Source organism: Puma concolor, chromosome D1, assembly GCF_028749965.1.
Source record: "Puma concolor isolate L17-30 chromosome D1, mPumCon1.1.hap2, whole genome shotgun sequence".
NCBI classification, from domain to species: Eukaryota; Metazoa; Chordata; class Mammalia; order Carnivora; family Felidae; genus Puma; species Puma concolor.
In genome coordinates, this window is record NC_141676.1 from 104,589,196 (window position 1) to 104,614,072 (window position 24,877).

A 24,877-nucleotide genomic window follows, 5' to 3' on the forward strand; every position below is an offset into this window, starting at 1 on the left:
AGGTAAAAATCAGAGAAGATTGTCCACTAAGGGGCTGTGCTTTATAAAACTGTTGCCAGTGTGGTCTCAGATTTCCCCCTTTACCCAAATTCTCATAGATAAAAGCCCTATTATTTGAAAGCTTGCTTTTAAAAGAGATCACACAGCATCCATTTAAACCAGGCAATCCAGTTATGCAAATGTGAGTAAGGACTGGTCCTTTGGGGAGGTGACCCAAATGCCTAAAGTTTCAGAAGCTGTGACCTTTGTTCCAGGCTAGGGAGGTACATGGCACTTGGGATGGACAGGGTCCCAGTCTCCACAAACTTCGTTGCTTCTTTGGGGCCCTGGTGGCTCCTGGGGAGTTAAGTGCGTTCTGGCAGAAAGGAGGCACAGGCCTGGTCATCCCACCTGCTTACAGGAACAGGGATGGACTTGGCTTCCTCCATGCAGCCTGGGTTGGCCTGTTCGTGCCCTTCAGGATGGAATCTCTAGAAATTGCAAATGTGAATGTCCTATGAGATTGAACAATTGTAAACATCCCCAAAATGGACTGATACTGTGTTGTGACATGATCGGCCTACGCAACCAAATGAACAAACACGTGCTGATAATTGGCTCTCGTGCTCGGACTGATTGTCATTGCAGGTGGGGGGATGGGAGGGAAGGACTCTCGCTTGTGGGAAGCAGCAACGTCCGCTGTCAGCATTCCTGGGAAGAGGGAAATCTAGGGATGAGAAACAGACCGGAGAGATGGGTCTCAGGCTCGAGGGAGGACACTCCTCTCTCTAGGAAAGGGGTAGGCAAACCTCCTCTGTAAATATCCAGATACCAGATATTTTAGGCTTTGCAGGCCACACCTCTGGTTGCTGTCACAATTACTCAACTTTGCCATTATAGCATGAAAACAACCATAGACAAGACATAAATGAACGGGCCTGGCTGTGTTCCAATAAAACCTCACAAGACAGGCAGCAGGCTGGGTTTGGCTCATGGGCCATAGTTTGTCTACCTCTGTTTTAGAGCACCGGGGTGAAGGGATGGGGCCTAGGAACCAAAGGAGGTAGATACACCGTAGGCAGGTAAGCCTAACTCCAAGTAGGTGCCTGCCCAAGAGTTATGCCAACAGGCTACCTTCCAGAACCCTGTAAGGATGTGAGCTCTGAAGATACCTGTTTCTTATGCAGTTATAAGACAGTACCTGTTATCTCTCGTGCTAACTCCTAAACTTGCCTTCAGGTAGAAGTCACAGCCTTGGCCTAGTGTCTTAAAGGAAACATGAGAAGGGCCTGCCTTATATGGGGGACCCAGGAGCAAAAGGGATGGCTGTTCTCTGACCCCAGAGGCGGTGGTGGCACCAGTGGACCCCAGCAGAGGATGGGGTCCCCAGAGAAGGTGGCTGTCGAGGAACAGGAGAAGCATGTTCCTGAGAGAGAAGGAAGCAGTGGAGCCCTAGGAAAGAAAGCCAATCACCGCAGACACTGCTCTGTTGGCGTGTGTTGAGTGTGGGCCGCCATGACTAGGATGCTTAAGGAAAATGAGGTCTTCTTTTCTAATCATGGGCAGTGAAGACTGGGTGTGCTGGTTGCTCGTCTTCGGACACACAAAGGAAGCACGGAGTAGGTGGTCAACCAGTTGTTCCTCCACTGACTGACTGTGCCCATCCCATCCTACATGAGCCGGAGAGCCCCTGCCGTTAGATTCAGCTCAGCACAGTGACCAGGCAGTTAGAACCAAGAAGTTAACTGCTTTATTTTCAATCACGGGAGTCATACAGATTTGCTCAGCTTCCGCCCCACCAGAGAGAAAAGCCCTTCGTTGTCGCACATGGTGGAAGAATACCTTCGAGAGATCACCTCAAACTGCTCAACCGAGAAGCCAGCCTCCCTCACGGCAGCTTCTATTGCCTCCCGGCCCAGGCAGAGGCTGGAGAACTTCTGCTCGCCGATCATGTAGTAGCTGCTCTTCAGGGCATCCACCACCACCAGGAAGCCCCCCGGCTTTAGCAGGCTGCTGAGGTTCCGGAGGGCTGTGCAGTAGGCAGGGAGGTCTGGGCAGGCGGCATCCAGGCACAGTGTGCTGAGCAGGCAGTCGGCTAGGGGCAGGGGGACGCTGCCCAGTGGCCGGCTCTGGGTCACGTCGCACTTGAGCACCTGTGTGACCACACGCCTCAACTTCTCCTCCTTCTCCAGCTCCTTGATTCTGAAATACACAAACCAACAGATACCACTTGCTACCCTATACTCATGATAACCCCGGATCTCTGCAATCAGGGCTGAAAATGGCAGTATTGTCCCAAATGTTATATCCTTGGGGCCATCCCTGATGGGAAAATGGAGGAAGAAGAAAAATGAAGGATGCTTTGGCATATTAATGTGACTACGTTACCCTGTGCTGGATTAAATCTCTTTATAACGTGAGTAATAATATGGAAATGATAACAGAAGTACCTAGCTGCCCGCTTCGACCATGGACTGTCTCCACGAAATTATTCTTCCTCCACTGCTTAGGATAGTGCCTGGCTCCTTTATTACTGTTATTATTATTATTATTATTATTATTACTTATTTATCTGTTTGTGTATTCATTATTACACTGGCCTCTTCTGTCAAACTGCAACATGGTGGTCATTCGAGCGATACATATCAGGTAATAATGGCTTTAAAATGTGGAAACGGTATTTCTGCGTAGCTGCTGATCGGGCTGGGGCGTGAGGTCATCCACAGACATTTAGAGAACTGTTGATAAGCACCCAACAATGGCGGCCAGGGCCCCTCTAGAAAGAAAAGTTGCCATTCTGCAGCCACAAAACATAACGCAGAGAGTGTGTTTTATGAAGGGGCTCATTTTCTTGGTAGCTTTGCTCAGAATACTTTCCTTTTCTGCAAAATCAGTGGGGTTTCCGGAGAGAAAACTAGTTCACGAAAGAGGCAGAGAAGGGGAGAGCTGGAGATGAAATAGAGTGTCTGGGATCCTTTCGGAATTTGTTAGGGGAGGCATGAAGGAACAGGCGGACAGAGGATCCGAATTAAATAAACATGTAGAGCGCACAGGAGAAACTGGAGAAAAAAGAAAAGGAGAAAGAAGTAGCAGAAAATCAGAGGGGTAAGAGAAAAGCAAGAATGAGCGTGTAAAGTGCCCAGAAGGCCACAGAGCCCAAATGGTAGGAGCGATGAGTGTGTATCTAGTGCTTTGAGGAAATTAATCAACAGAGCCCCAGGGGTGCAAATCTAGCCTTACAGTCAGGAAACACACAGTCCATTTGCTGCAGGAGAAGACAGCCTCTTCTTGACGGAGACCACAGAGGAAGGCCCAACATCAGAGCAGGTGAGAGAGGGACGTACTTCGGGACCACTTCGGGTCACAAGGAAGTCAGTGGTTCAAATAAAACTTGAAGATTTACCTCCACATGGAAAGATCTGAGATAATATCAATTGGTTGTGGACCTCCTATTTAAATATTTAGTTAAAATCCTAAGCCCCATGCATATACTCAGCTATTTATAGACATCCTATATGTCATAATTTTCCTAAGTTTAGCAATAAGCCTATGAAAAAAAATTCTCAACATTTTTGGCCATCAGAAAAATGCACATCAAACCATGAGATAGCACTTCACATCCACTAAGATAGCTGTACTAAAAAAAAACAGAAAATAACAAGTGCTGGCAAGGATGTGGGGAAACAGGAACCTCCACACACAGCTGGTGAGAATGCAAAATGGTCCAGCTACTTTGGAGAAAGTTCTGGAAGTTCCTCAAAAGATGAACACATAGCGTTGTGGATGATCATTGGATTAATTCTTTCTCCCCACCCCCTTCCGCCCTGGACTGGAATCCCCAAGAGGATAGGATCCGTTTCTCATTCGTTCCATCTTGGATCCCCATTGCCTGCCTCTTTCCTGCCACATCACAGAGGTTTTAAAAAAACAAATGTAAAATAAATGACTGAAAATGGGAGTTGGGGCCAGATGAAGTCAATTACACCAATATTTTTCAAACTGCAATTTGTCATTCATTCACGTATCATAAAGTTAATTAATAAATACAGGGCACTTGGGTGGATCAGTTGGCTAAGCATCTGACTTTGGCTCACATCATAATCTCCTGGCTCATGAGTTCGAGCCCCGCATCGGCTCTGTGCTGACAGCTCAGAGCCTGGGGCCTGCTTTGGATTCTGTGTCTCCCCCTCTCTCTGCCCCTCCCCCGCTCATGCTCTGTCTCTCTCTGTCTCTCAAAAATAAATAAACACTAAAAAAATTAAAATCTATCAGCAAACATTTGAAAAAATAATGGAGAATAAACCAGAAAACAAAACCCCTGATAGTAGTAATTCAATATAGTATTATTTTGTGAAGGTTTTTCGGCATCACTTTGTTCGTAACAGCCAAAAGATGGAGACAACCTAAAAGCCCATCAACTTATGAAGGGATTAATTGTGGTATACCCACGCAGTAGAATAATACTCAGTTGTAAAAAGGAATGAAGCGCTGATTCATGCGACAACGTGGGAGAACCTTGAAAACATTACACGAAGTGAAAGAAACCAGACGCAAAAGGCCACCTATTGTGTGATTCCATTTACATGAAATGTCCAGAAAAGGCAAAGCTCTAGAGACCAAAAGCGGACCAGTGGTTTCCAGCAATTGAGAGGATCCAAGACGTGAGAATGACTTCCAGTAGGCACAGGGTTTGTTTGGGGAGTGATGGAAATGTTCTAAAACTGGCGTAAAGATTGCACAACTACGTGAAGATACTAAGAACTATCATACTTTAGATGGGTGGGTCTTATGCCACTTTTATCTCAGAAAAGCTGTTATGCTAAAGAGAGAGAGAGAGAAGTAACATAGCAAGGTATTGGTTTGAGGGAAGTCCTGCCAGACAATAAACTGGTCTACACAGGGAATAATTACCTCTGGTTGGGTCTACCTACTCCCCTATCAAGGGTAGAAATGGTAGTAGGGTAACCAGTTTCTCCCGGTTGGTCTGGACTTTCCCTGTTTTCCCACTGAAGATCCCATGTCCTGGGAACCCTTCTCAGTCCGGGCAAACAGGGAAGGTCAGTCATTCTAAAAGCAGGGAAATCCATTACAAAGCTGCCATTCAGCCTGATAGAACGGGGATGGTGTGGCCGAACTTTTTAAGAAGAAAAGATAACAATTCAACCTTATGGAAGTCTGTGTGAAACACAGATTTGACTAGGTAAAATGAATCTAGAAGAGAAACATTCAAACAACCTATCTGCACATATGGATAGCCTGGGTGTATACAAAAAGCTGAAGAAGTGGCAACGTGGCAGGTTTGAATGTGTTTAGAGATGATCCTTCATATTCAGAACACCACGGGCATGTGTGTTTACGTGATTCTGTCAGAAGCAGGTGGACCTCTGGGCCCTGTTGTCTATGAAACTATTTGAAAGATACAAGTTACCACAGAACGAGTACCTGCCAGTCAATTTACGATGGAAATTGCTCCCAAACTGGAAGATACACTGTGAAGTCTAGAAAGCTCATGGAGAATGTGCCAATTTGAGAGGCCACTTGGCTGGAAACACCCACTGTTGTGGAGACCTGCTTGTCTTTGGGCATCGAGCAAACACGGTGAACTTGGCTGCCAAGGTAGCTGTGTACAGATTACATCTCAGGGCTTCTCGGCACCAGGGAAATGGACTCGCCTGGAGACACAGGCAATTACCGCTCAGCTTCACGTCCAGCTCCAGGGGTAAGGAATAAACACACACCAGAAAAGTGTTAGGCAGTTCTACAGGCAGCTAACAGCAGTGTGGCCATTTCTGTAGTTCCAAAGATCTACCCTTTCAAATGAATCACTATGCAAAAAAGGGCAGCTGTTTCTTCTGTAAACATGCGATCCACCGAAGCTGGGGAGAGAGGGGATAAAGAGTAGGACTCCTGGGAAGAGCGCTTCGTGAGAATGTATTCCTGCACTCCAAGAAATTACCTCGAGGTTTACAGAGGTTCCTTCTGCCCCATCTCTGCAAGGCAGGTGGCGGACCAAAGCCCCGGGATGAGATCTTTCGATGACACTCACCGCCTCCCCCAAGCCCCATACCCAGAGGTTCCAGCAGGCCCTCCTGAGGGAGAACCACCAGAATGTATAAAGGGTATAAAAAGCTTCACACACTTGGATATCAATATAAGAATTGTGTGAGCCAGGAATAATCATTGGTAAGCCTCTGGTACAGGCAATCGCTGACTCAGGTGAAAGACAGACATTTCAGGAGGGAGAGGGTGGAAAACAAAATACATGCAGTCATTTGTTTGACTTTTTTGTTTTTTATAACCTCTTTGATGTGACAGGAAAGGGGCGGGCGATGGGGACCCAAGATAGAACAAATGAGAAATGGATCCTATCCTCTTGGGGATCCCAGGCTGGGGCAGAGGGGCGGTGGGGAGAAAGAACTTATCCAATGCTTATCCACAAAAATGACAAATTAATACTAGGAAGCAGAGGGCCGACAGAGGAATGTTGGGAGCTTGACTTGGTCTGGAGTATCAAGGAGATCTCCTCCAAAATGGAGTCAGGTAAGCAGAGGTGCAGGAGGTAAATAAATAAGAGTTCACCAGGCCAAGGGGAGTAGGCAAGGGGAGATGTTCCAGCCAGGGGCAACAGCATGTGCAAAGGCCAGATGGTGGGAGGAAATACGGAGAGAAGGCTGATGAGGCTGGCCTCAGAAAACAAAGCACAGCGTGGTAGGAAGTGAGGCAACGGGGTTTAGCAGTTGCCAGACGAGACGAGGTTTTGGGGACCAGGTTAAGAACTTTGCTTTTTACCCTAAAAGCTGTGGGAAGTTATGAAATTGTGCCACCAGATCTACATTTGAAGGTGATCGCTTTGGGACGAGAGTGGAGGTGGAAGGCCACTTAGGAGGGAGAGGATGGTGTCTTGGACCAGGAAAATAGCCTGGAGAGAAAATAATGGAAAATATACACTGGTTTGAGAGAAACTCAGAAGTAAAATGGACTGAATTTGGGTCACTGGGGTGGCTCAGTCGGTTGAGCGTCCAAATCTTGATCTCAACTCGGGTCTTAATCTCAGGGTCTGAGTTCAAGCCGTGCTGGGCCCCGCACTGGGCGTGAGACCTACTGAAAAAAACAAAATGGACAGAACTTGGTGCTGATCATAGACCATGACTGAGAGGAAGAAGGCAAGAATGGCTTCCAGGCTCCTGGCTTCTTTAATTAATTATATGATGGCAACACCCAGGGCGGGAAGCATGCAGAAGCGGAGCAAACCTGGGAAGACTGTAGCTCTATTTTGGGCACTTTCAGACACATGAGTAGAAATGTTTACAGTTTGAAGGAAATGGCCAGGTGACATTTCCTCAGTCTGCCCTGTTCATTTTCCCAGGGGAAGAATGCAGGGAGAACATCTAAGAGAAAGGGATGCTTTTAAAAGGGAGAAACTTTTCCTAGGGATCGCTGAAACGATCACCATGACCGTGGAGATGCCGATTCTGAGAAGGAACATCAATCTTTTACAAGACATGAAAATATAGACGCCAGTATTTCTCAAACTGTAAAATGCATACAACGCTCTGCAGATCTTATTAAAATGCAGATTCTGGTTCTGTAGGGAGGGAGCCAGGCCTGAGAGCCTGCATTCCTACTAGGCTCCCAGGCGCTATGGAAACTGCTTAGCCTGAGGACCACAAGGCAGGCAATGTGCTCCAAGCTGTAGGGGCCAGAGGTTAATCAGCGCCGTTTTTTAAGATCTTTTAAGGTAAAACAGGCTTGAGTAGTCATTTCTACCTTAGCATTTGACTCTCTGACCTGATAAATAAATAACGCGAAGCCAGAATTTGGTACCGATGGCTCACAACTTTTCCGAAGGTTTTAAAGAGGAGTGGTATTCTAAAAGTATGAGTCACACTCCAAAGGCAGAGGACCAGGAGACAGCTCAAATTGTCTTCGGCAGCACTCAGCGCAAGAAATAGCTTCAGATAAAGAAGAAATAATCTCAAAGGAAATAGGTTGTGAGCTGATAGAGGTACTTGAAGATGCAAGAAAGACATACGTTGAATGGGATCGCTATCATTCTCAAAATAGTTGAAGCCACAGGATCTGGCACAAGGATAAGAGCAAGAATGCAGAATTTTCCTGCCAAAAATATAGTTCCTTCCTCTAACAGCGACTGGGAAGGGACACTTTCTCAAGAGCCAATTGTTAGGAGCTGACGATTCTGGCAGGAGATAAGCAATGCTTTTAGTATCCTGCTAGATTTTAAGGCTTCACTTCTGAATGAGATGGAAAGGCTTATGATAGCTAGGGAAATTGAGAAGAAAGTTTTAAAAGCCTTCTCGACATATGATTTGGACTTCGGAAAGGTGTATTGTCTGACTGACTGAAAACTCTTTTATAAACTTTCCCTGAAATTCTATAAATCCTGGGAAATTCCGTATTTATTGAATAATTTGGAAATATTGTCCGAATCCTCAGAGCTATGGGTTAGTTTTTTTTTTTTTTTCTAGTTAGTACCAGTTCATTCTGTGGAATCACAAAGTCGATAGAAAAAAAAAAAAAAGAAGTTGGAAATTACATTTATTTTGAAGAATGTATCTTTAGTTTGAAGACTATCGCTAGCATAAAATTCTAAGTAAGGAGTTTCTAGGATTAAAATGGCATTTGAAAGTAGTCTCTCTCAGCTTCTTGCCAGGAAAAAATAGGGAAATATTTAGCAACATTAAACAGTTTTGCGTTGTTGTTCACTTATAAAGGCTACACAAATATATTCCCTACACACACAGACTTAGAAAATGTCACTTACGTGTGCTTCTCGAAAACACTATTTGAAGACCTATTCTACAGACTAAAAGATGCATCAGAATTAAAAACTTAAAAACTAGAAAAATCACATTAAATGAACATAAAATAAAACTAAATGTTCATATAACTGCAAATATGATTACAGACTGATAGCAAATATCCAAATTGATCCTTGAAAGGAAATATGAAAATAAGACTTTAGGGGCGCCTGGGTGGCTCAGTTGGTTAAGCATCTGACGTTGGCGGAGGTCATGATCTCATGGCTCATGGGTTCAATCCCTACATTGCTCTGTGCTGACAGCTCGGAGCCTGGAGCCTGCTTTGGATTCTGTGTCTCCCTCTTGCTCTGCCCCTCCCCTGCTCTCTCTCGCTCTCTCTCGCTTTCTCTCTCTCAAAAATAAACATTAAAAAAATTTTTTAAAAATAAAATAATGCTTTAAATTACTATATTTGGACTTAAAATCGCCAATTTTAACAACAAACACTGGGGAGATAGATGCCAGAAGGACTTTGGGTATCAAAAAATGTTAAATTCCTCATATAATGAGGAACAAAAAACAATTACTGATTCTTACCTGGCCTTAACAAGCTGAATTTGTTTCCAGAAGACCTGCATTTTAAGAGATACTAAAAAAAAAGTTCTTCAGGTGAAGGGAAATGATGCCAGATAGAAGCCTAGATCTGTAGAAAGAAATGAGGAAGGCTATGCAGACAGATATGTGGATAAACATCAAAGACTTTATATACGTTTGTTTAAAATACTACTGACTAGTGTGCATATACTTAAACTACTGAACTGTCTACTTAAAAATAGTTCAGGGGTGCCTGGGTGACTTAGTCAGCTAAGCATCCGACTTTGGCTCAGGTCACGATCTTGTGGTTCGTGAGTTCGAGCCCCGCACAGGGCTCTCTGTTGTCAGTGCAGGGCCCACTTTGGATCCTCTGTCTCCCTCTCTCTCTACCTCTCCTCTGCTCACAAGCCTGTGTTATCTCTCTGTCTCTCCCCCCCCCCCCGTCAAAAGTAATAAATAAACACTTAAAAAATAGTTCAGATGCTAAATTTTATGGTATGTGTTTCTTTAACTACAATAAAAAGTAAAATAAAATAAAATAAATAAAAGCACTACTGACTTTTTAAAGCAAAAATAGTAACAAAGTATCATAGTATTATCCTAGAAATAAAGTAAAATCTAGGACTAGTGCAGGGGCAAGAGTGGATGTAGGAATTACACTGTGGTAATGTCTTACATGGCTCGTGAGGTAAAATGTTAAAAATATAGGGGCGCCTGGGTGGCTCAGTCGATTAAGCGTCTAGTTTCAGCTCAGGTCATGATCTCACTGGTTAGTGAGTTTGAGCCCCGTGTGGGACTCTGTGATGACAGCTCAGAGCCTGGAGCCTGCTTCCGATTCTGTGTCTCCCTCTCTCTCTGCCCCTCCGCTGCTTGTGCTCTGTCTCTCTGTCTCAAAAATAAACAAACATTAAAAAGTTTTTTAAAAAATTTAAAAATATGTACTGTAATTTCTGGAAAAATTATTACACATGCACACACACGCATACACTCACACAAAACACAAAACAGGTCAACAGAAAAAAAGCCAATAATAGAAGATAAAAAGGAATACTAAAAATGTTCATATTTATACTAACTGGAATACCAAACATTATTCCATTCACCAAGGAGAAGCAGGAACAAAGGCACAAATGAATAACAAAACAGATGGGACAAATAAAAAATACATACCAGGATGTTTGACTGAGACTCAACCATACAATACCAGTAACTACCTTAAATGTAAGTGAAATAAAGAATCCAGCTAAAGGACAGAAATCATCACACTGGGTTGAAAAGCAGGGCCTACTACATACTGCTGGCAAGAAAAACATTTTAAGTATAAAAACACAGGCAGATTGAAAACAAAAGGGTGGAAAAGATATACCATGTCTATTAGTTATCTATTGCTGCATTATAAATTACCCCAAAACATAGCAATTTAAAAAGACAAACATTTAGCTCACAGTTTCTGTGGGTCGGATATCTCGGTACCAATTAGCTGAGTACCTTATAAGGCAGAGTGTTGGCTATGTCTTCAGTCTCACCTGAAGGTTTGACTGGGGGAAAATTTGCTTCCAACTCCCTCCAGACAAGCAAGCGAGAGGGAACACCCAATAAGGAAGTCATGGTCTTTTGGTTACTTAATCTCTCAGAATTGATATGCCAATACTCTGTTAGATTATACTTGTAAGCATCTAGTCACTAAATCCGATGGACACCCAAGGGAAAGCAATTAAAGAAGAGATGAATATTTGAGGTGAAGATTACTGGGGACCCTCTTAGAGGCTAACACTCCATGCAAACACCAAGCATAAGAAGGCTAATGTGGTCATATTAATATCAGAGTAGACTTCAAGACAAAGTGTATTACTGACAGTAAAGGGAGATATTTCTTAATGACAAAATGATCAATAAATCAAGAAGACATAACAATCCTAAAAATATATGCAGATAGAGTACAAGACTTCAAGCTATGTGAAGCAAATGTTGACATAATGATGGGGAACAACAGATAAACCCACAATCATAGTTTGAGATTTTTAATACCTTTCTCTCAGTAATTGATAAACAAAAAATCCTGTAGAAAAATCTGAAAAATATTCTCGATCTACCTGACCTAATTGATATTTATGAAACTATAACTTACAACAGGATGATATACATTCTTTTTAGTGTAGAAAGCACATAGATTATTCACCAAAATAGACCCCATGCTGACCATAAAATAAATCTCTGACTACAACAAAATTTAAGTAGAAGCCAATAACAATGTCTAGAAAATCTTGAAATGTTTGGAAATTAAGCAACACAATTCTAAATAACTCACGGTCAAAGAAGAAATCACAAAGGAAATCAAAAAATATGCCAAAGTGGATAATAATAAAAATATGACATATCACAAATCATGAGCAGCAACTAGAACAATCTTGAAGGAAATTTAGAGCTTTAAATGGCTACGTTAGAAGAAAGAAATATGTGAAATCAGTGATCTAAGCTTCTATCTTAAGAAGAAGGAAAAAGAAGAGTATATAAAAACTAAAGTAAATGGAAGAGAGAAAATAAGGGAAAAAAAGAGCAGAAATCAACACGACTGAAAATGGAAGGACAATAGAAAAAAATCAACAAAACCAAAAGTTGGTTCTTTGAAAAGATTAATAACATCAATCAATCTCTAGCAAGATTGATCAAGGTATTTTTTAAAAGACAAATTGCCAATATCAAGAATGAAAGAAGGAAGATCATGGTAGATCCTACAGACATTAAAAGAGTAATAAAGACGGGCGCTTGGCTGGTTTAACATCTCAATTTAGGCTCAGGTCATGATCTCACTGGTTGGTGACTTCAAGCCTTGTGTCCGGCTTTGTGCTGATAGCTCAGAGCCTGGAGCCTGCTTCACATTTTGTGTCTCCCTCTCTCTGTGCTCCTCCCCCACTTGTACTCTGTGTGTGTATGTGTGTGCATGTGTGTGTGTGTGTGTGTGTGTGTGTGTGTGTGTGTGTCTCAAAAACATCTCTCTCTCTCTCTCTCTCAAAAATAAACATCAAGAAAATTTTAAGAGTAATAAAGACATATTGTTAAAAAACTTATGACAATAAAATTGACAACCAAGATGAATAGGATAAATTCCTTGAAAGATACTATTTATCAAAACAGACAAAGAAGAAATGGAAAATCCAAATAGCCAGTGAAAAACATTATTCTTAATTTTAAAAACATCATACACATGAAACAACCCTTCAGGTACAGGTAGCTTTGCTAGTGAATTCTATCAATCATTTAAGGAAGAAATAATACTAATTATACACAAACTCCTTCAAAAAATAGAGGAGGAAGAAATATCCTCAACTTACATGAATCCAGCATCATGCTGATATCAAAATCTGCCGGGCATATTTCTAGAAAAGAATATTACGGCTCAATATCGATCATATTTGTAGATGCAAAAATCCCTACCAAAATATTAGCAAATCACATCCAGTCATACCTAAAAAAGATACTACCTCATGACCAATGGGTGTATTCCAGTTAGATTTAAACAGTCAAAAATCTTCCAGTATAATTCACATTTTCGGAATAAAGAAGAAAAGTCATATGGCCATCTCAATGAATTCCGAAAAAAATTGACAAAGTTCAACATTTGAGTTAAAATTCCCAAGAAATTGAAATGTAAAGAAATTTAGTCAGATAAAGAATATCTGAAAAATCTAACTAATATTATACTTAATGTGGACACTAAAAGTGGACATTTTTCCTTATGATATGCAAAAAGGTACATAGGTCGACTTCCAACCTTTCTATTCAATATTGTTTTGGAAGTCCTAGCCAGTGTAGTAGACCAGAAAAATAAATAAAAGGCATAGAGCTGGAAAAGAAGTAAAACTATTTTTATTTGCAGATGATATAAGAGTATACATAGAAAAGGCTAAACTTAATTAATGAAGTCAGCAGGACTTCAGGACACAAGGTCAGTATATAAAATGCAATTGTACTTCAATATACTAGGAAATTTTTATATTTTATATTTTTTCACAAGGAATATCATTTTATTACTGTAATCACAAAATCATAATTTTTGCATCTACAGAAATGCGTAAGGGGACATTAATCAGTGAGTTGATAATTCGCTTCATAAAGAGGGCAAACATACTACAGAATGTATTGTAAAGAAAAAATGATTGTAAAACTCTCTGGCCTTGCAGTGCACTTTTTAGTGCAAGTATTTAAGACACAATAGTGTTCAATTAAGCAAAGTATATACTGGCAAATTAACAATAACATTAAAAAAACATAAAACAAGATTTTTTTAATGCTTAGTTATTTATTTTGAAAGAGAGAGAGGTGAGAGCATGTGCATGCAAGCTGGGGAGGTGGAGAGAGAGAGAACCAAGAGGGCTCCACACTGTCAACACAGAACCCAATGTGGGGCTGGAACCCAGGAACAATGAGATCTTGACCTGAGCTGAAATTAAGAGTTGGGCACTCAAATGACTGAGCCATACAGGTGCCCAAAACACAGGAATTTTTTAACAAAATATATATAGAATATGAGAACTACAAAACATTACTGAAACTAAAGAAGTCCTAATAAATAGGGGCGCCTGTGTGGCTCATTCGGTTGGGCGGCCGACTTCGGCTCAAGTCATGATCTTGCGGTGTGTGAGTTTGAGCCCCGTTGTCAGGCTCTGTGCTGACAGCTCAGAGCCTACAGAGCCTGGAGCCAGCTTCAGATTCTGTGTTCCCCCCACCGCTGCCCCTCCCCCACTCGTGCTCTGTCTCACTGTCTCTCAAAAATAGATGTTAAAAAATTTTTTTTAAATAAATAAATAAATAAATAAAGTGATAAACCATGTTTATGGACTGCAGATTCCTTATGTCCATTCTCCTAAAGTGAAATGTAGGTTCAAAGATCACAATCAAAATCTCAGCAGCCTTTTTGGAAGAGATTGACAAGTTTATTCTAAAATTTATATCAAAATGTAATGGCACTAAAAATGCTTTTGCACAGTGAAGGAAATCCTCAACCAGACAACAAGGCAGACTACTGAATGGGAGAAGTTATTTGCAAATGATATATCTGTTAAGGGGTTAATATCCAAAATTTATAAAGAACTTATACAACCTGACACCAAAGAAACAAATAATCCAGTTAAAATGGGCAGAGGACCTGAATAGATATTTTTCCTAAGCAGATATACAAATGGCCAACAGACACATGAAAAGATGTTCAACATCACTCATCATCAGGAAAATGCAAATCAAAACCACAACGAGATATCACCTCACACCTGTCAGAACAGCTAAAATAAAAAATATAAGAAGTAACAAGCGTTGGTGAGAATGTGGAGAAAAGGAACCCTCATGCATTGTTGGTGCAGCCACTGTGGAAAACAGTATGGAGGTACCTCTAAAAAATTAAAAATAGAATCACCATAAGATCCATTAATTCTACTACTGAGTATTTATCCAAAGAAAACAAAAGCACTAATTTGAAAAGATGTACACATCCCCATGTTTATTGCAGCATTATTTACAATAGCCAAGAAATAGAAGCAACCCAAGTATCCATCCATAGATGAACAGGTAATGATATGTGGGGTGTGTGTGTGTGTGTGTGTGTGTGTGTGTGTGTGTGTGTGTGTATCCAATATAATATCACTCAGCCATAAAAAATGAGATCACCTTGCCATTTCCAACAACATGGATGGACCCAGAAGGTATAATGCTAGGTGAAATAAGTCAGACAGAGAAAGACAAATACCATAACAATTCCATGTTTTTAAAATTCCACCATATGTGGAATTTAAGAAACAAAACAAAGAAAAAAGAAGACAAATAAAAGAAATAGACTCTTAAATACAGAGAACAAACTAGTGGTTGTCAGGACAGTGGTGGGAGAGGGGTAGGGGAAAAAGGTGAGGGGGATTAAGAGTACACTTATCATGATGAGCACTAAGTAACTGAATCACTATATTGTGCACCTGAAATTAACATAAGACTGTATGTTAATTATACTTCAATTAAATATATATATTATACAAATATATACAAAAATTGCCAAAATAATTTTGAAAAATAACAGAGTTAGAGGATTTATACCCTCTGATTTCAATACTTACTTTCCCTGGTAAAAAGGATAAAAGACCCAGTGGAAGTTTAGTGACTCTACATGCAGCAAAAACATTAACTGGGAAACACAATAGAAAACTCCCAGTTCATTTATATCACTATAGTCTAAGGAATTGTATAATCAGTGAATCACCTTGATAACTTATATCTGACAATCCACACTATCAGTTAGTGTAGTAACAATATGTAAGAAAACAAAGTATAGAATATTCCTACTAAGCTTAAATTCAGCACAGCATTAAAAAAATGAAAGGATTAAAGAAGTAGAAGCAGACTATAGAGTTAGTTTCAGAAGAGAACCTGATTCAGGAATAAATAAATTTGGTAGAGTGAAGAGGAAGAAAATTTAAGCGCACATATAGAAACATGAGTTGACCATAACTCCAGAGAAAGAGTATGGAGGTAGGCATACCCCTGGGGACATGTTAAGACCACATGATTTTAAATTTATCCCTGGAATTCCAGAATATTACTTCACTCCTGTTTCTCAAGTTCAGAAACTTCAGAGTCATACCTGATACTTACCTCTCATCATTCCCCATGACCAATCATTACCAACTCTTATCCATTCTGTCTCAAAAATTCATCTTAAAATCATCTTCCTCTCTCCATCACCAACCAATCCATTAGTCCAGGTCATCATCATCTCTTACCTGGATTAAAGTGTCTCCTTTCTGCATCTCTCATTCTCCTCTAAACACAGCCATTCTCCACACAACAGCCAGAGATCTTTGTAAATGTAAATGGGGTCACATCACTTTCCGGGTTACACCTCTAATGCCTTCTCATCACACTTGAAGTACAGGATCTTTAGCCTGCCCTCAAAGCCCTAAGTGATCTGACACATGCCTGCCTTCTCTGATATAAGGTCTAGGAGACACAGGACTTCCTCCATCTTGCCCACCAGTCTATCCCAGTAGCTAGAACTGTGTGGCACATCCTACATGCCCAATGTGGGTTCACTGAATGAACAAACACTAGTTCCTTTAACCAAGAACCAAAAAGTGTTAGCACCTGTTTCTTGAGGGAGATTGTCTTGCTGGGAAATCAGAGCCCTTTCCTGACCAAAGAATGGGATATGTTAATTAAAAATACGTGTGCTTTCCCATTGTGAATGAAAAGCCAAGAACAGGAAGGACAGAGGATGATGTGCTGTGCAACACACAAAGTGTGCAGTACATGAGCAAGGGTGGGGGGTGCAAATACAGGAAGAAGTGAATTGGGGAAGGAAGGGAGTTATGTAAAAATTAAATCATGGGCAAGAAGGTGTGGAAAGACAAGGGGAAATGCACAAAAACATACAGTAAGAGCAGGAGAAAAAAAAGAAATGTAAAGATAACTGAGCATATAAGAAGTAGTGGACAGGTCTAGTAGGATCCTGGGAGGAATACTGAAGTGGTCTTTTTAGACAGTTTGCGAAGAAGCCTGTGGGGCTTCAGCAACATGCTTATAACAGCAAACAGTCAGGTGGGCGGGACAGCGGAACTGGGCTGAGCCACTGCAGGACCATTGCCAGAGGACGGAGGTACATCAGGACAAGGGAAAGACAAAATGAAATGCAGACCTCACCCTTCTGGCTAGTAAGCCATTGACAACTTCTCATGTGGAGAGAAATTAATCATTTAAATAAGACTTGTCTACATAAACTGACTTGTAGACAGAGTCGGCTAAGAGGTTGATCATTAGTCGTGAGTATGTAAAGCTCTGATTTTTGTGGATGGAGAGGAACACATTCTTTTCAGATACTTCCTTTATGCTGCTAACAGTTTAAAAACTGAGGCAGCTTTTAGTTGTCTCTGGTGGTGTCAGCATTAGCCACCCTCACAGCAGATCCCTAAGCACTTGGGTAGTTAGCGGCAGGATGGCACTGGGGAACACCCAAAAGCTGCTGGTTGAGGAGACAGTTTCCCCTCTTTGTTGAACTTGGATAAATGTCGTTGTCTCATGGTACCTGACCTGCATGCTGTGCCCCCACACTGGTCTGGGAAGATTTTGTCTCCTCTTGGCTCAGTGGCCATTTCTTCAATTCTCTTCTGTGCCTTCTGCTGTTCTGGTGGGCACGCGTGCACACGCACACGTCCCTCTATCTCGTTCTCTCTCTCTACCTCTTCTTCTCCATCTGGATTTCTCTTTGGCCTCTCCCTGTTCCCTTTGCTTTTTAACTTGGGCTCTAAAGATAATTCTTGGTTCAGAAAACTGAACTGTCACTCAAGGACCGTCAGAAAGCCCGGAAGCAGACCCTGGTTTCTCTACCTGTTCCCTTCGAGCTCACACACGTAGGTTACCACTGGGGACCAGTCAAAGGCCCCTGGTTCCTTCTTTAGCCATTTCTGCAGCTCCTGCAGGTTCTGCTCAGTGTAGTCGGTGACAATGATCTCCTTGAAGGATTCACAAGCAGAGAGGAGCTGGTAGATGGTAGGGCCAGAGCCAATGTCGATCAGGAGGTCCCCCTTCACACCATCTGGTTTAGAGAAGGGAACAAGGAAAGGGGATGAGGCCTCATATGACAGTGGACAGAGCCGGTATGCACTGTTTTCACTGGGACTGTGCTAGAAAGTCGCAAAGACAGACCATCTCTCTACTCACTCCTCTTCCCTCAAAGGTTTCTTTTTTTTTTTTTTTACATGATTGCATTTTCCATTATCCAATCCAAGCTGGAAGCATGTCACTGGGATATTTTTAGGTGTAGGAGAAGAAAAGATTGACATATGATGTACAGACCTTTAATCCAGATAGACTGCTACACAGAGAATATAAAAACTATTAAGAAATACTTGGGGAAAGTTAAAATTTTGTTTTTGGTTTTGACTTTGGTTTTGGGGAGAAGGGAGTTGAAATTTCAATTAAAATAAAATTGACTTTTCATGTCTCTCTCTAAAAAGCATCCAATTCTTCACGTATTGGGAGGTCTTTATCTCATGCACATGTGCAACATTCCTTTGAGTTAGGAACAGAATAAGTATTAGAATCTCCATTTCTTAAGTGGCCCATCATGGTTCAATGGCTGGCTCTGGTCACCTAGAGAATTGATGTAGAATCAAGGACAGAACGCCTGTCTTTTGGTTTCCATTTGGCACAACCAAATGAGACAACACATAAAAAAGCACTTTGTAAATGGTAAGCTATCCCTATCAACATTAGTTTTCATCCTTGTTAAATAAATGAGTGATGCCAAAAGGGCTGTCACATTGCAATGTCTAGACACCAACCCAGCAGTGCCCTGAGATTCTATTTATATGACTCACATTTCGGTGGGGAGACATAGGGATAACACACACACTTACCGAGGCAGAATATCTTGAAAAGATTTTTCAGAAGATGCCTAAGAATCTCATTTTCTGCAGAGTGTCTTGACCCAAAGTTGTAATATTTTTCTAGGTAATCCCGAGGGTTAAAATGTCTCAGATAAGTGTCCTTGGAGGTGAAGGTCGATTCCATTGTGTTTTGCTCCTGTGTCCACTCTGGCTCTCTCTTTCTCCCTCTCCTCCAGGACTCAGGGACTCACCCTGCAGAAGTTGTCTTTTTAAGTCTCAGGCTTCAATCCTTCTGTTAGTCCAACCTACCCCTTAGAGACTGTTATTTGGTTAAACACTAACTGGCAGAAACATCCAAGAATGTTCTGGCTGTTCTGGGAAGTGATGAAATTTTTGGGTAAGGGAACCTAGGAGAAGTGGGTGTGGGAAGGGGAGGGCCATGAGCTGTATGCAATTCTCGGCCAAGGGGTGAAGTTCAACTGCAGGAGAAAGCATCTGGGCTCATCGGGGAAATCATTTGACTCAGAGAAGAACCACTAAGGCTAGAGAGGTGTGTCATGTCCCCAGAGCACCATCAGTTCTTCTTGTAATGATTTTCCAAAAAAAGAGCCACAAAGAATGGTTTGAGTTAAACAGTCTTAAAGAAAGCAAAGAGGGGAAAGAGGAGGATTAGGAAATGTCTTTAAGGGCTAAGAAATGTTGGCTAAAGAGGGAATCTCAGAGGAAATTTGGAAAGATGGTAAAAGTAATTTTAAAAATGGGATGAGGCTTCCTCCAATGTCTAGGCAAGCCACAGTCCTGTGATCCTCTCCTCATGCTCTCACATCCCTCCCTCCCCTCCCTGTACATCTGCAGAGTCCCAAAGCTACCAGTTTTCAGCAGCTGGCAACTACTTCCTCCCTAAGCCTCCCCACTCATTTCAATCCATTGAAATCCTGATGTTCTTTCAAAGTGAAATGAAATGTATAAGAATGCCTTATATTTCCTTTTCTGAAGCTCGCATTGCCCTTAGAATTCTCTCACCCAGCCAAGCCCTTGATTTTGTCATGTCATGTATTTGTTCCTGGTTTTGTCTGTGTCAATCCTTCTCCCAAAACTAATTTTTTACATGAATGATACACTAAGCTACCAGCTCCTTTAGATCAAGGACTATGGCTCAGTTCTCTTTGTGGTCCCCTGCCTATCACATCTACATAGTAGGTTTCAAAACACTGGTTGATGAGTTGACTCTTATCACGTTGCAGCAAATGCAATCTCAATGAGTGCCCTATATTCCATGAGTGATGACTTAGTAAGGGACCATCTGGCTACAAAGCAGAGAAACTCACTCAAAAAAGCTAAAGGAAGAAAGGAATTATTAATAGAATATAATGGAAACACACTGGGGCACCTGTGTGGCTCAGTCAGTTAAGAGTCTGACTTTGGCTCAAGTCGCGATCTCATGGTTCATGAGTTCGAGCCCCACGTCAGGCTCTGTGCTGACAGCTGAGAACCTGGAGCCTGCTTCAGGTTCTGCGTCCCCAACTCTCCCTGCCCCTCCCTTGCTTGCACTCTGTCTCTCTCACTCTCTCTCAAAAATAAACATTAAAAAAAATAATGGAAACACATTGCAGGGTATCTCACTGGGTCTCACCAACCGAAAGAATCATTCGGCAGCTAATTTCTATCTCCCTCTCTGTCTTTCTCTCCCTCCTTCTCTCTTTCTTTTTGTTCTCGTTGGAGGTATAGGGTCTTGATTCTCCACAAACTGGCTTCTTTTGCTCATCTACTACACACTGCTCCATTCTGACTGTTCCAAATGGTGGTCTCTGCACCTGACCTTACATCTCCTCACAGCTGGCTAACTAGGTCTGCATGGTCCAAATCCACAGACCTTAGAAAGGGAACCTGTCTGGTCCAGCATGGGTCAGTCATCGATGCTTCTCAGTAAGTGTTGGGGTAGCAAAAGAGGTATGTGTGATATTAAGACTGCCCATTATAAAGACTTAGATGGAACAGACAAGTTGTCTCAGATTATGTAACTGTTGGACCTTCAAAAGTCAGATCACAGACTGGAAGGACGTAGAATCAACACGAGGTATCCTTGTGAGTGGATCGGAGGCACGGCTGCTGCAATGCTGATTATTTCCTGCTTCCCCCAACCACCCTGGTAGTGGAGTACAACCACCAGGGAGCATCCAGAACTCAACGTCAAAAGACACAAATTGCCATCCTGATTTGCCAACAACGGTTTGTATGACAATGGCAGTTAGAAAAACTAAGTTTTGAGATTCTGAAGCCTCAGTTTCAATAGGGATAATAATATAGGAGAAGAGAAAAATTCTCTTTTCCCATCTTGGGATCTCTGGCTGGGCCTAAGAATTAAACTGACATGAGACAGGTTAATAGGAGAAATGAATGTGAATCTTAGCAATATTTTACATGGGAGACTTCACAAGAGAACGAAGACCTCAAGATGTGGCCAGAGTGAGAAGCTTTTATATATCTTTTGACAAGGAAACAATCAATTTGTGAAGAATTGGCAAGACAAAGGGGTTTGGCCTAGGGGTAGTAAGTGATAAATAAGTAACTAAGAAAGTAAAGATTGGCTTAACAAGGTTTGTACAGATTTCTCAGACCCAAATTTCCTGTCTCTGGTGATAAGAATGTCTTCCTTCCTCCTGGTACAGAGAGGGTACCTTTCATATGGGACTTTCATCTCCTGCTTACAGGAAGAAAAAGGAGGATCAGAGCAACCTTCCTATACCTACTGTTTTTTAAACGCCTTTAATTCAAAATAATCAAACGCCAAAGTGACATGTTTTGGGGTTTTCTTCAATAGTATCTATTCTGTTCAGTGTTCCCTGTTCAAGGTTTTGAGAAACGTAATTCATAGTTTCCCTTACACTGAGTCCTTACCTTGGGAAATGTCCCTTTTTCCACCCATGAGTCTGTTTAACGGGAAATTTAAAAATAGTGGTTATGTAGCTTATATGTGGCCTTGATATGGTAGTACCCCTCGCCCCCTCGTCCCGTCATTAATTTTTTTCCTACCCTTTTCAGAAGCTGCCAAGATGGATGGTCAGAATCAAATTTTACTACAGATAGAAACCCGCCTCCGTGTTGGCCTGCTGCCCACTGTTCCATGAATGTCTGTTAAAATTATGAACATACAAATATACAAATACACACGTGGTGAAGATGTCGTTCCAAAATCAACAGCCTCTGGAAGCTTTTCTGGAAGGAAAATCTTCTTTTCTTTTTTAGGATTAACATATACTCTATGAAAACAAACTGTGTAATCATATAAAACAAAGGCCAGATTTTTAAATCAGACACTGAACAGTTCAAACAAAAATTTAAGCGTGTGGTTTATTTCATTATCCCAAACTGAATTTTTCCTTTTTCCTTCTAAATGGCCCACTATGGAATTTTTCTTAGAAGCAATTAAACTAAAACCTCCAAATCCTTTCCTTAGTAGTTGCTATGAAAAGAACTAGAACCCCGTATCCCGTGTCTAAGAAAGATGCATAAATGAAATGCTTCCTTCTTTATCCTGATAATTTGGAGTCTCCGGAAGTCTTAGTTTCCTTTTGGATATGAATTCAGGAGCAATTCAACATCCCAATGGTGAAATGGGACCAGTCCTTGAGTAGAGTTGCAACAGTACCCTCATGGGCATCGAAGGGCACATCTGCTGGTCCACTGGCCTTCCCACTGGAACTAGATTCCACGGTGATTCTAACAGGCTTCAGTGAGCAAAGAAATTTAAAATGCCTTGGGTATTGGCTTGGAAAGGCAATCCTCTCATGGGGGCAAAATGTAGTGAAGACAAAGTTCCAAAATCAATAGCCTCTGGAAGGAACAAAGAGCACGAAGGAAATAGAAAGGGAGGAAGAGAGGCAGGGAGAGTGGAAAGTAAGGAAGGAAGGAAGGAAAAAAGGAAGGAAGGAAGGATGGAAGGAAGGAGAGATGAAAGGACTCAAGAAAGCACATCACTGCCATCTAGCCTGGGAACTTGGTCTACTGGTAGCTGCTCTTCCCATGAGGTCAGTTGATAAAACATTTGCTTCATTACCTCAGGTCATGACCTCATGAGAAAATAGTTCTGCAATACTAGTGTGCAAACGATCAAGGTCTGAGATGAAAAAAAGAATGAAGAACAAGTAAGGACACGAACTTGTGGGTAATTCTAATGGATGTATAAAAAATAATGTCATATGTGGTTAAAAACAAGCAAGATGGAACTAAAATACACAATATCAATAGCCTATAAATTTCAGGGGAGGGTAAATACATGGGGTTGAAGTATTCTGGATCTTTGAATTGTCCAGGAAGGGTAAGACCTTGCTGAGAGTAAGACGTTAGTTAGGCTTTGCTAAGTAGATTATGCATATTGTAATTCCAGGCAGATGATTATACACTGCCCATACTTCCCGAGCCTGAGAATTGTCTCCGGTTGTAGGAGTATGTTTGGCCCCTACATAAAGCAGGTGAGAAAAGCTGGGCAGCAGCCCTCAGGCCCTCACCCAGTGACAAAGGAGAGTTGCTGAATGATTATACCGGCTTCCTCGGTCCTGGGATGAGAATGCCCAAACAGGTTCTATGAACTCTTGCAGAGGTCCACAGCGGAAGTGAGCCCCAGTTGCCCACAGCAGGAACTGGTTCATGAATGGGGCCTGATTGCCTTCCTTTCTTTCTTTGTCTCACTTTCCCATGCCCTCACCAGTGCTTTGGGAGATCCAAAGTAAAATACCTACACTGCAATCTTAGGCACCACAAAAATAACACAATCAGATTAGTAGAGGAGAGGAAATGGAATGACAAAAAAAAAAAAAAAAAAATTCAGAAGGAGGCAAGAACTAAGAGAGAGAGGGAAAAACAACAACAACAACAACAACATAGACTTGTCAGGACAAATATAAAGCATAAAATAAGAAGGCAATCGATGGAGAGTTAAAGATAGATTAAAAACATCAGTAAAAATATGTAATACGTGAGTAGCAGGATTCCTCGACTAGACTTAATGGATGCATATAAAATATTTCACCCAACACCTACACACGTGTTTTAACAATACAAAGCACATTAGAAATTACCCTACACTAGCTTACGAAGCAAGTCTCCACATATTTCAAAGGACTGAAATGAAACGGAGTATATTTTTGACCAACGTGTTTAAGTTAAAAGTCAAAAAACCAAAAAGATAACTAGAATACCCTGATTTGTTTGTAAGTTAAGAAACGTACCAATAAAGAACCTGTGGCCCCCAAAAAGCAATCAGAGTGAAAATCATAAAATAGTTTGAACTCAGTAGTAATGGAAGTACCACATATCAAAATCCGTGGGTTGAAGCCAAAAGAGTATTTAAGGGGGAACTCTAACCCTCAAATGTACATACCAGTAGCGTAAATGGGGGTGTGGAAAGAAAATAATATCATAGAGAAGAAATTAATGAAATAAAAAGCTAAAATACAATTGGGAAGATCAGCAAGGCTCAAAAATCGGCTCTCTGAAAAGACAAATATAATTAGCAAATTTCTGTTTTTAATGATCAAGGGGGAAAAAAAAAACAAAGGAAAAGGCACATACACCCAATGTCAAGAGTGAAAGTGGAAACTTCATGGCATATGGTACAGACCTTGCAAAGACGGCTATTAGTTACCGTGAATACCTTTATGCCAATATACCGAATATTTAATGGAGACGTTCCCAAGTAAACGTACAACACATGCAAAGCCTGAACTGACCTGTAACCGTCAAAGAACTTAAGTCGAACATTGTTCCTGCATGAAACCCTCCAGGCAGATGGCTTCACAAGCGAGTTCTAGCATATATTCAAGGAATCGGTCATTTTATTTTTACCCAAACTCTTTCAGAGGATAGAAAATGAGAAAACACCCCTCAACTAATTTTATAAGTTGAGCAAAACCATAATGCCAAGGTTATTTATGAGAAAGAAAAATTACAAGCTAAAAATCACTCATGAACACAAATACAAAAATCCTAAACAAATTCTTGTCTAGTCCATAAAATAGCAAACACTTACATGGTGCTTACTAGGCGTAGACACCGGTTTAAGCATTTTGGACGTGTTACTAAACCTTACAATAGTTCTGTGAGTTAGGTACTATTATCCCCATTTCAGCGTATAAGGCACAGAGAGGTTAAGTACCCTGCCCAGGCCACACTGCTAGGTAGCTG

The 24,877-nt window shown here is 41.4% G+C and overlaps 1 protein-coding gene across 1 annotated transcript; it reads right to left on the reverse strand.

Moving 5' to 3' along the window:
• Positions 1-1,706: 1,706 nt before the first annotated feature.
• LOC112864953 (nicotinamide N-methyltransferase) lies at positions 1,707-19,480 on the reverse strand. The gene is made up of 3 exons (XM_025927968.2): positions 18,725-19,480; positions 17,694-17,901; positions 1,707-2,181 (listed from the first exon to the last, which is right to left on the reverse strand). Exons 1-3 carry the CDS (start codon positions 18,876-18,878, stop codon positions 1,749-1,751), a joined length of 795 nt encoding a protein of 264 aa, XP_025783753.1. The 5' UTR covers positions 18,879-19,480; the 3' UTR covers positions 1,707-1,748.
• Positions 19,481-24,877: the final 5,397 nt, after the last annotated feature.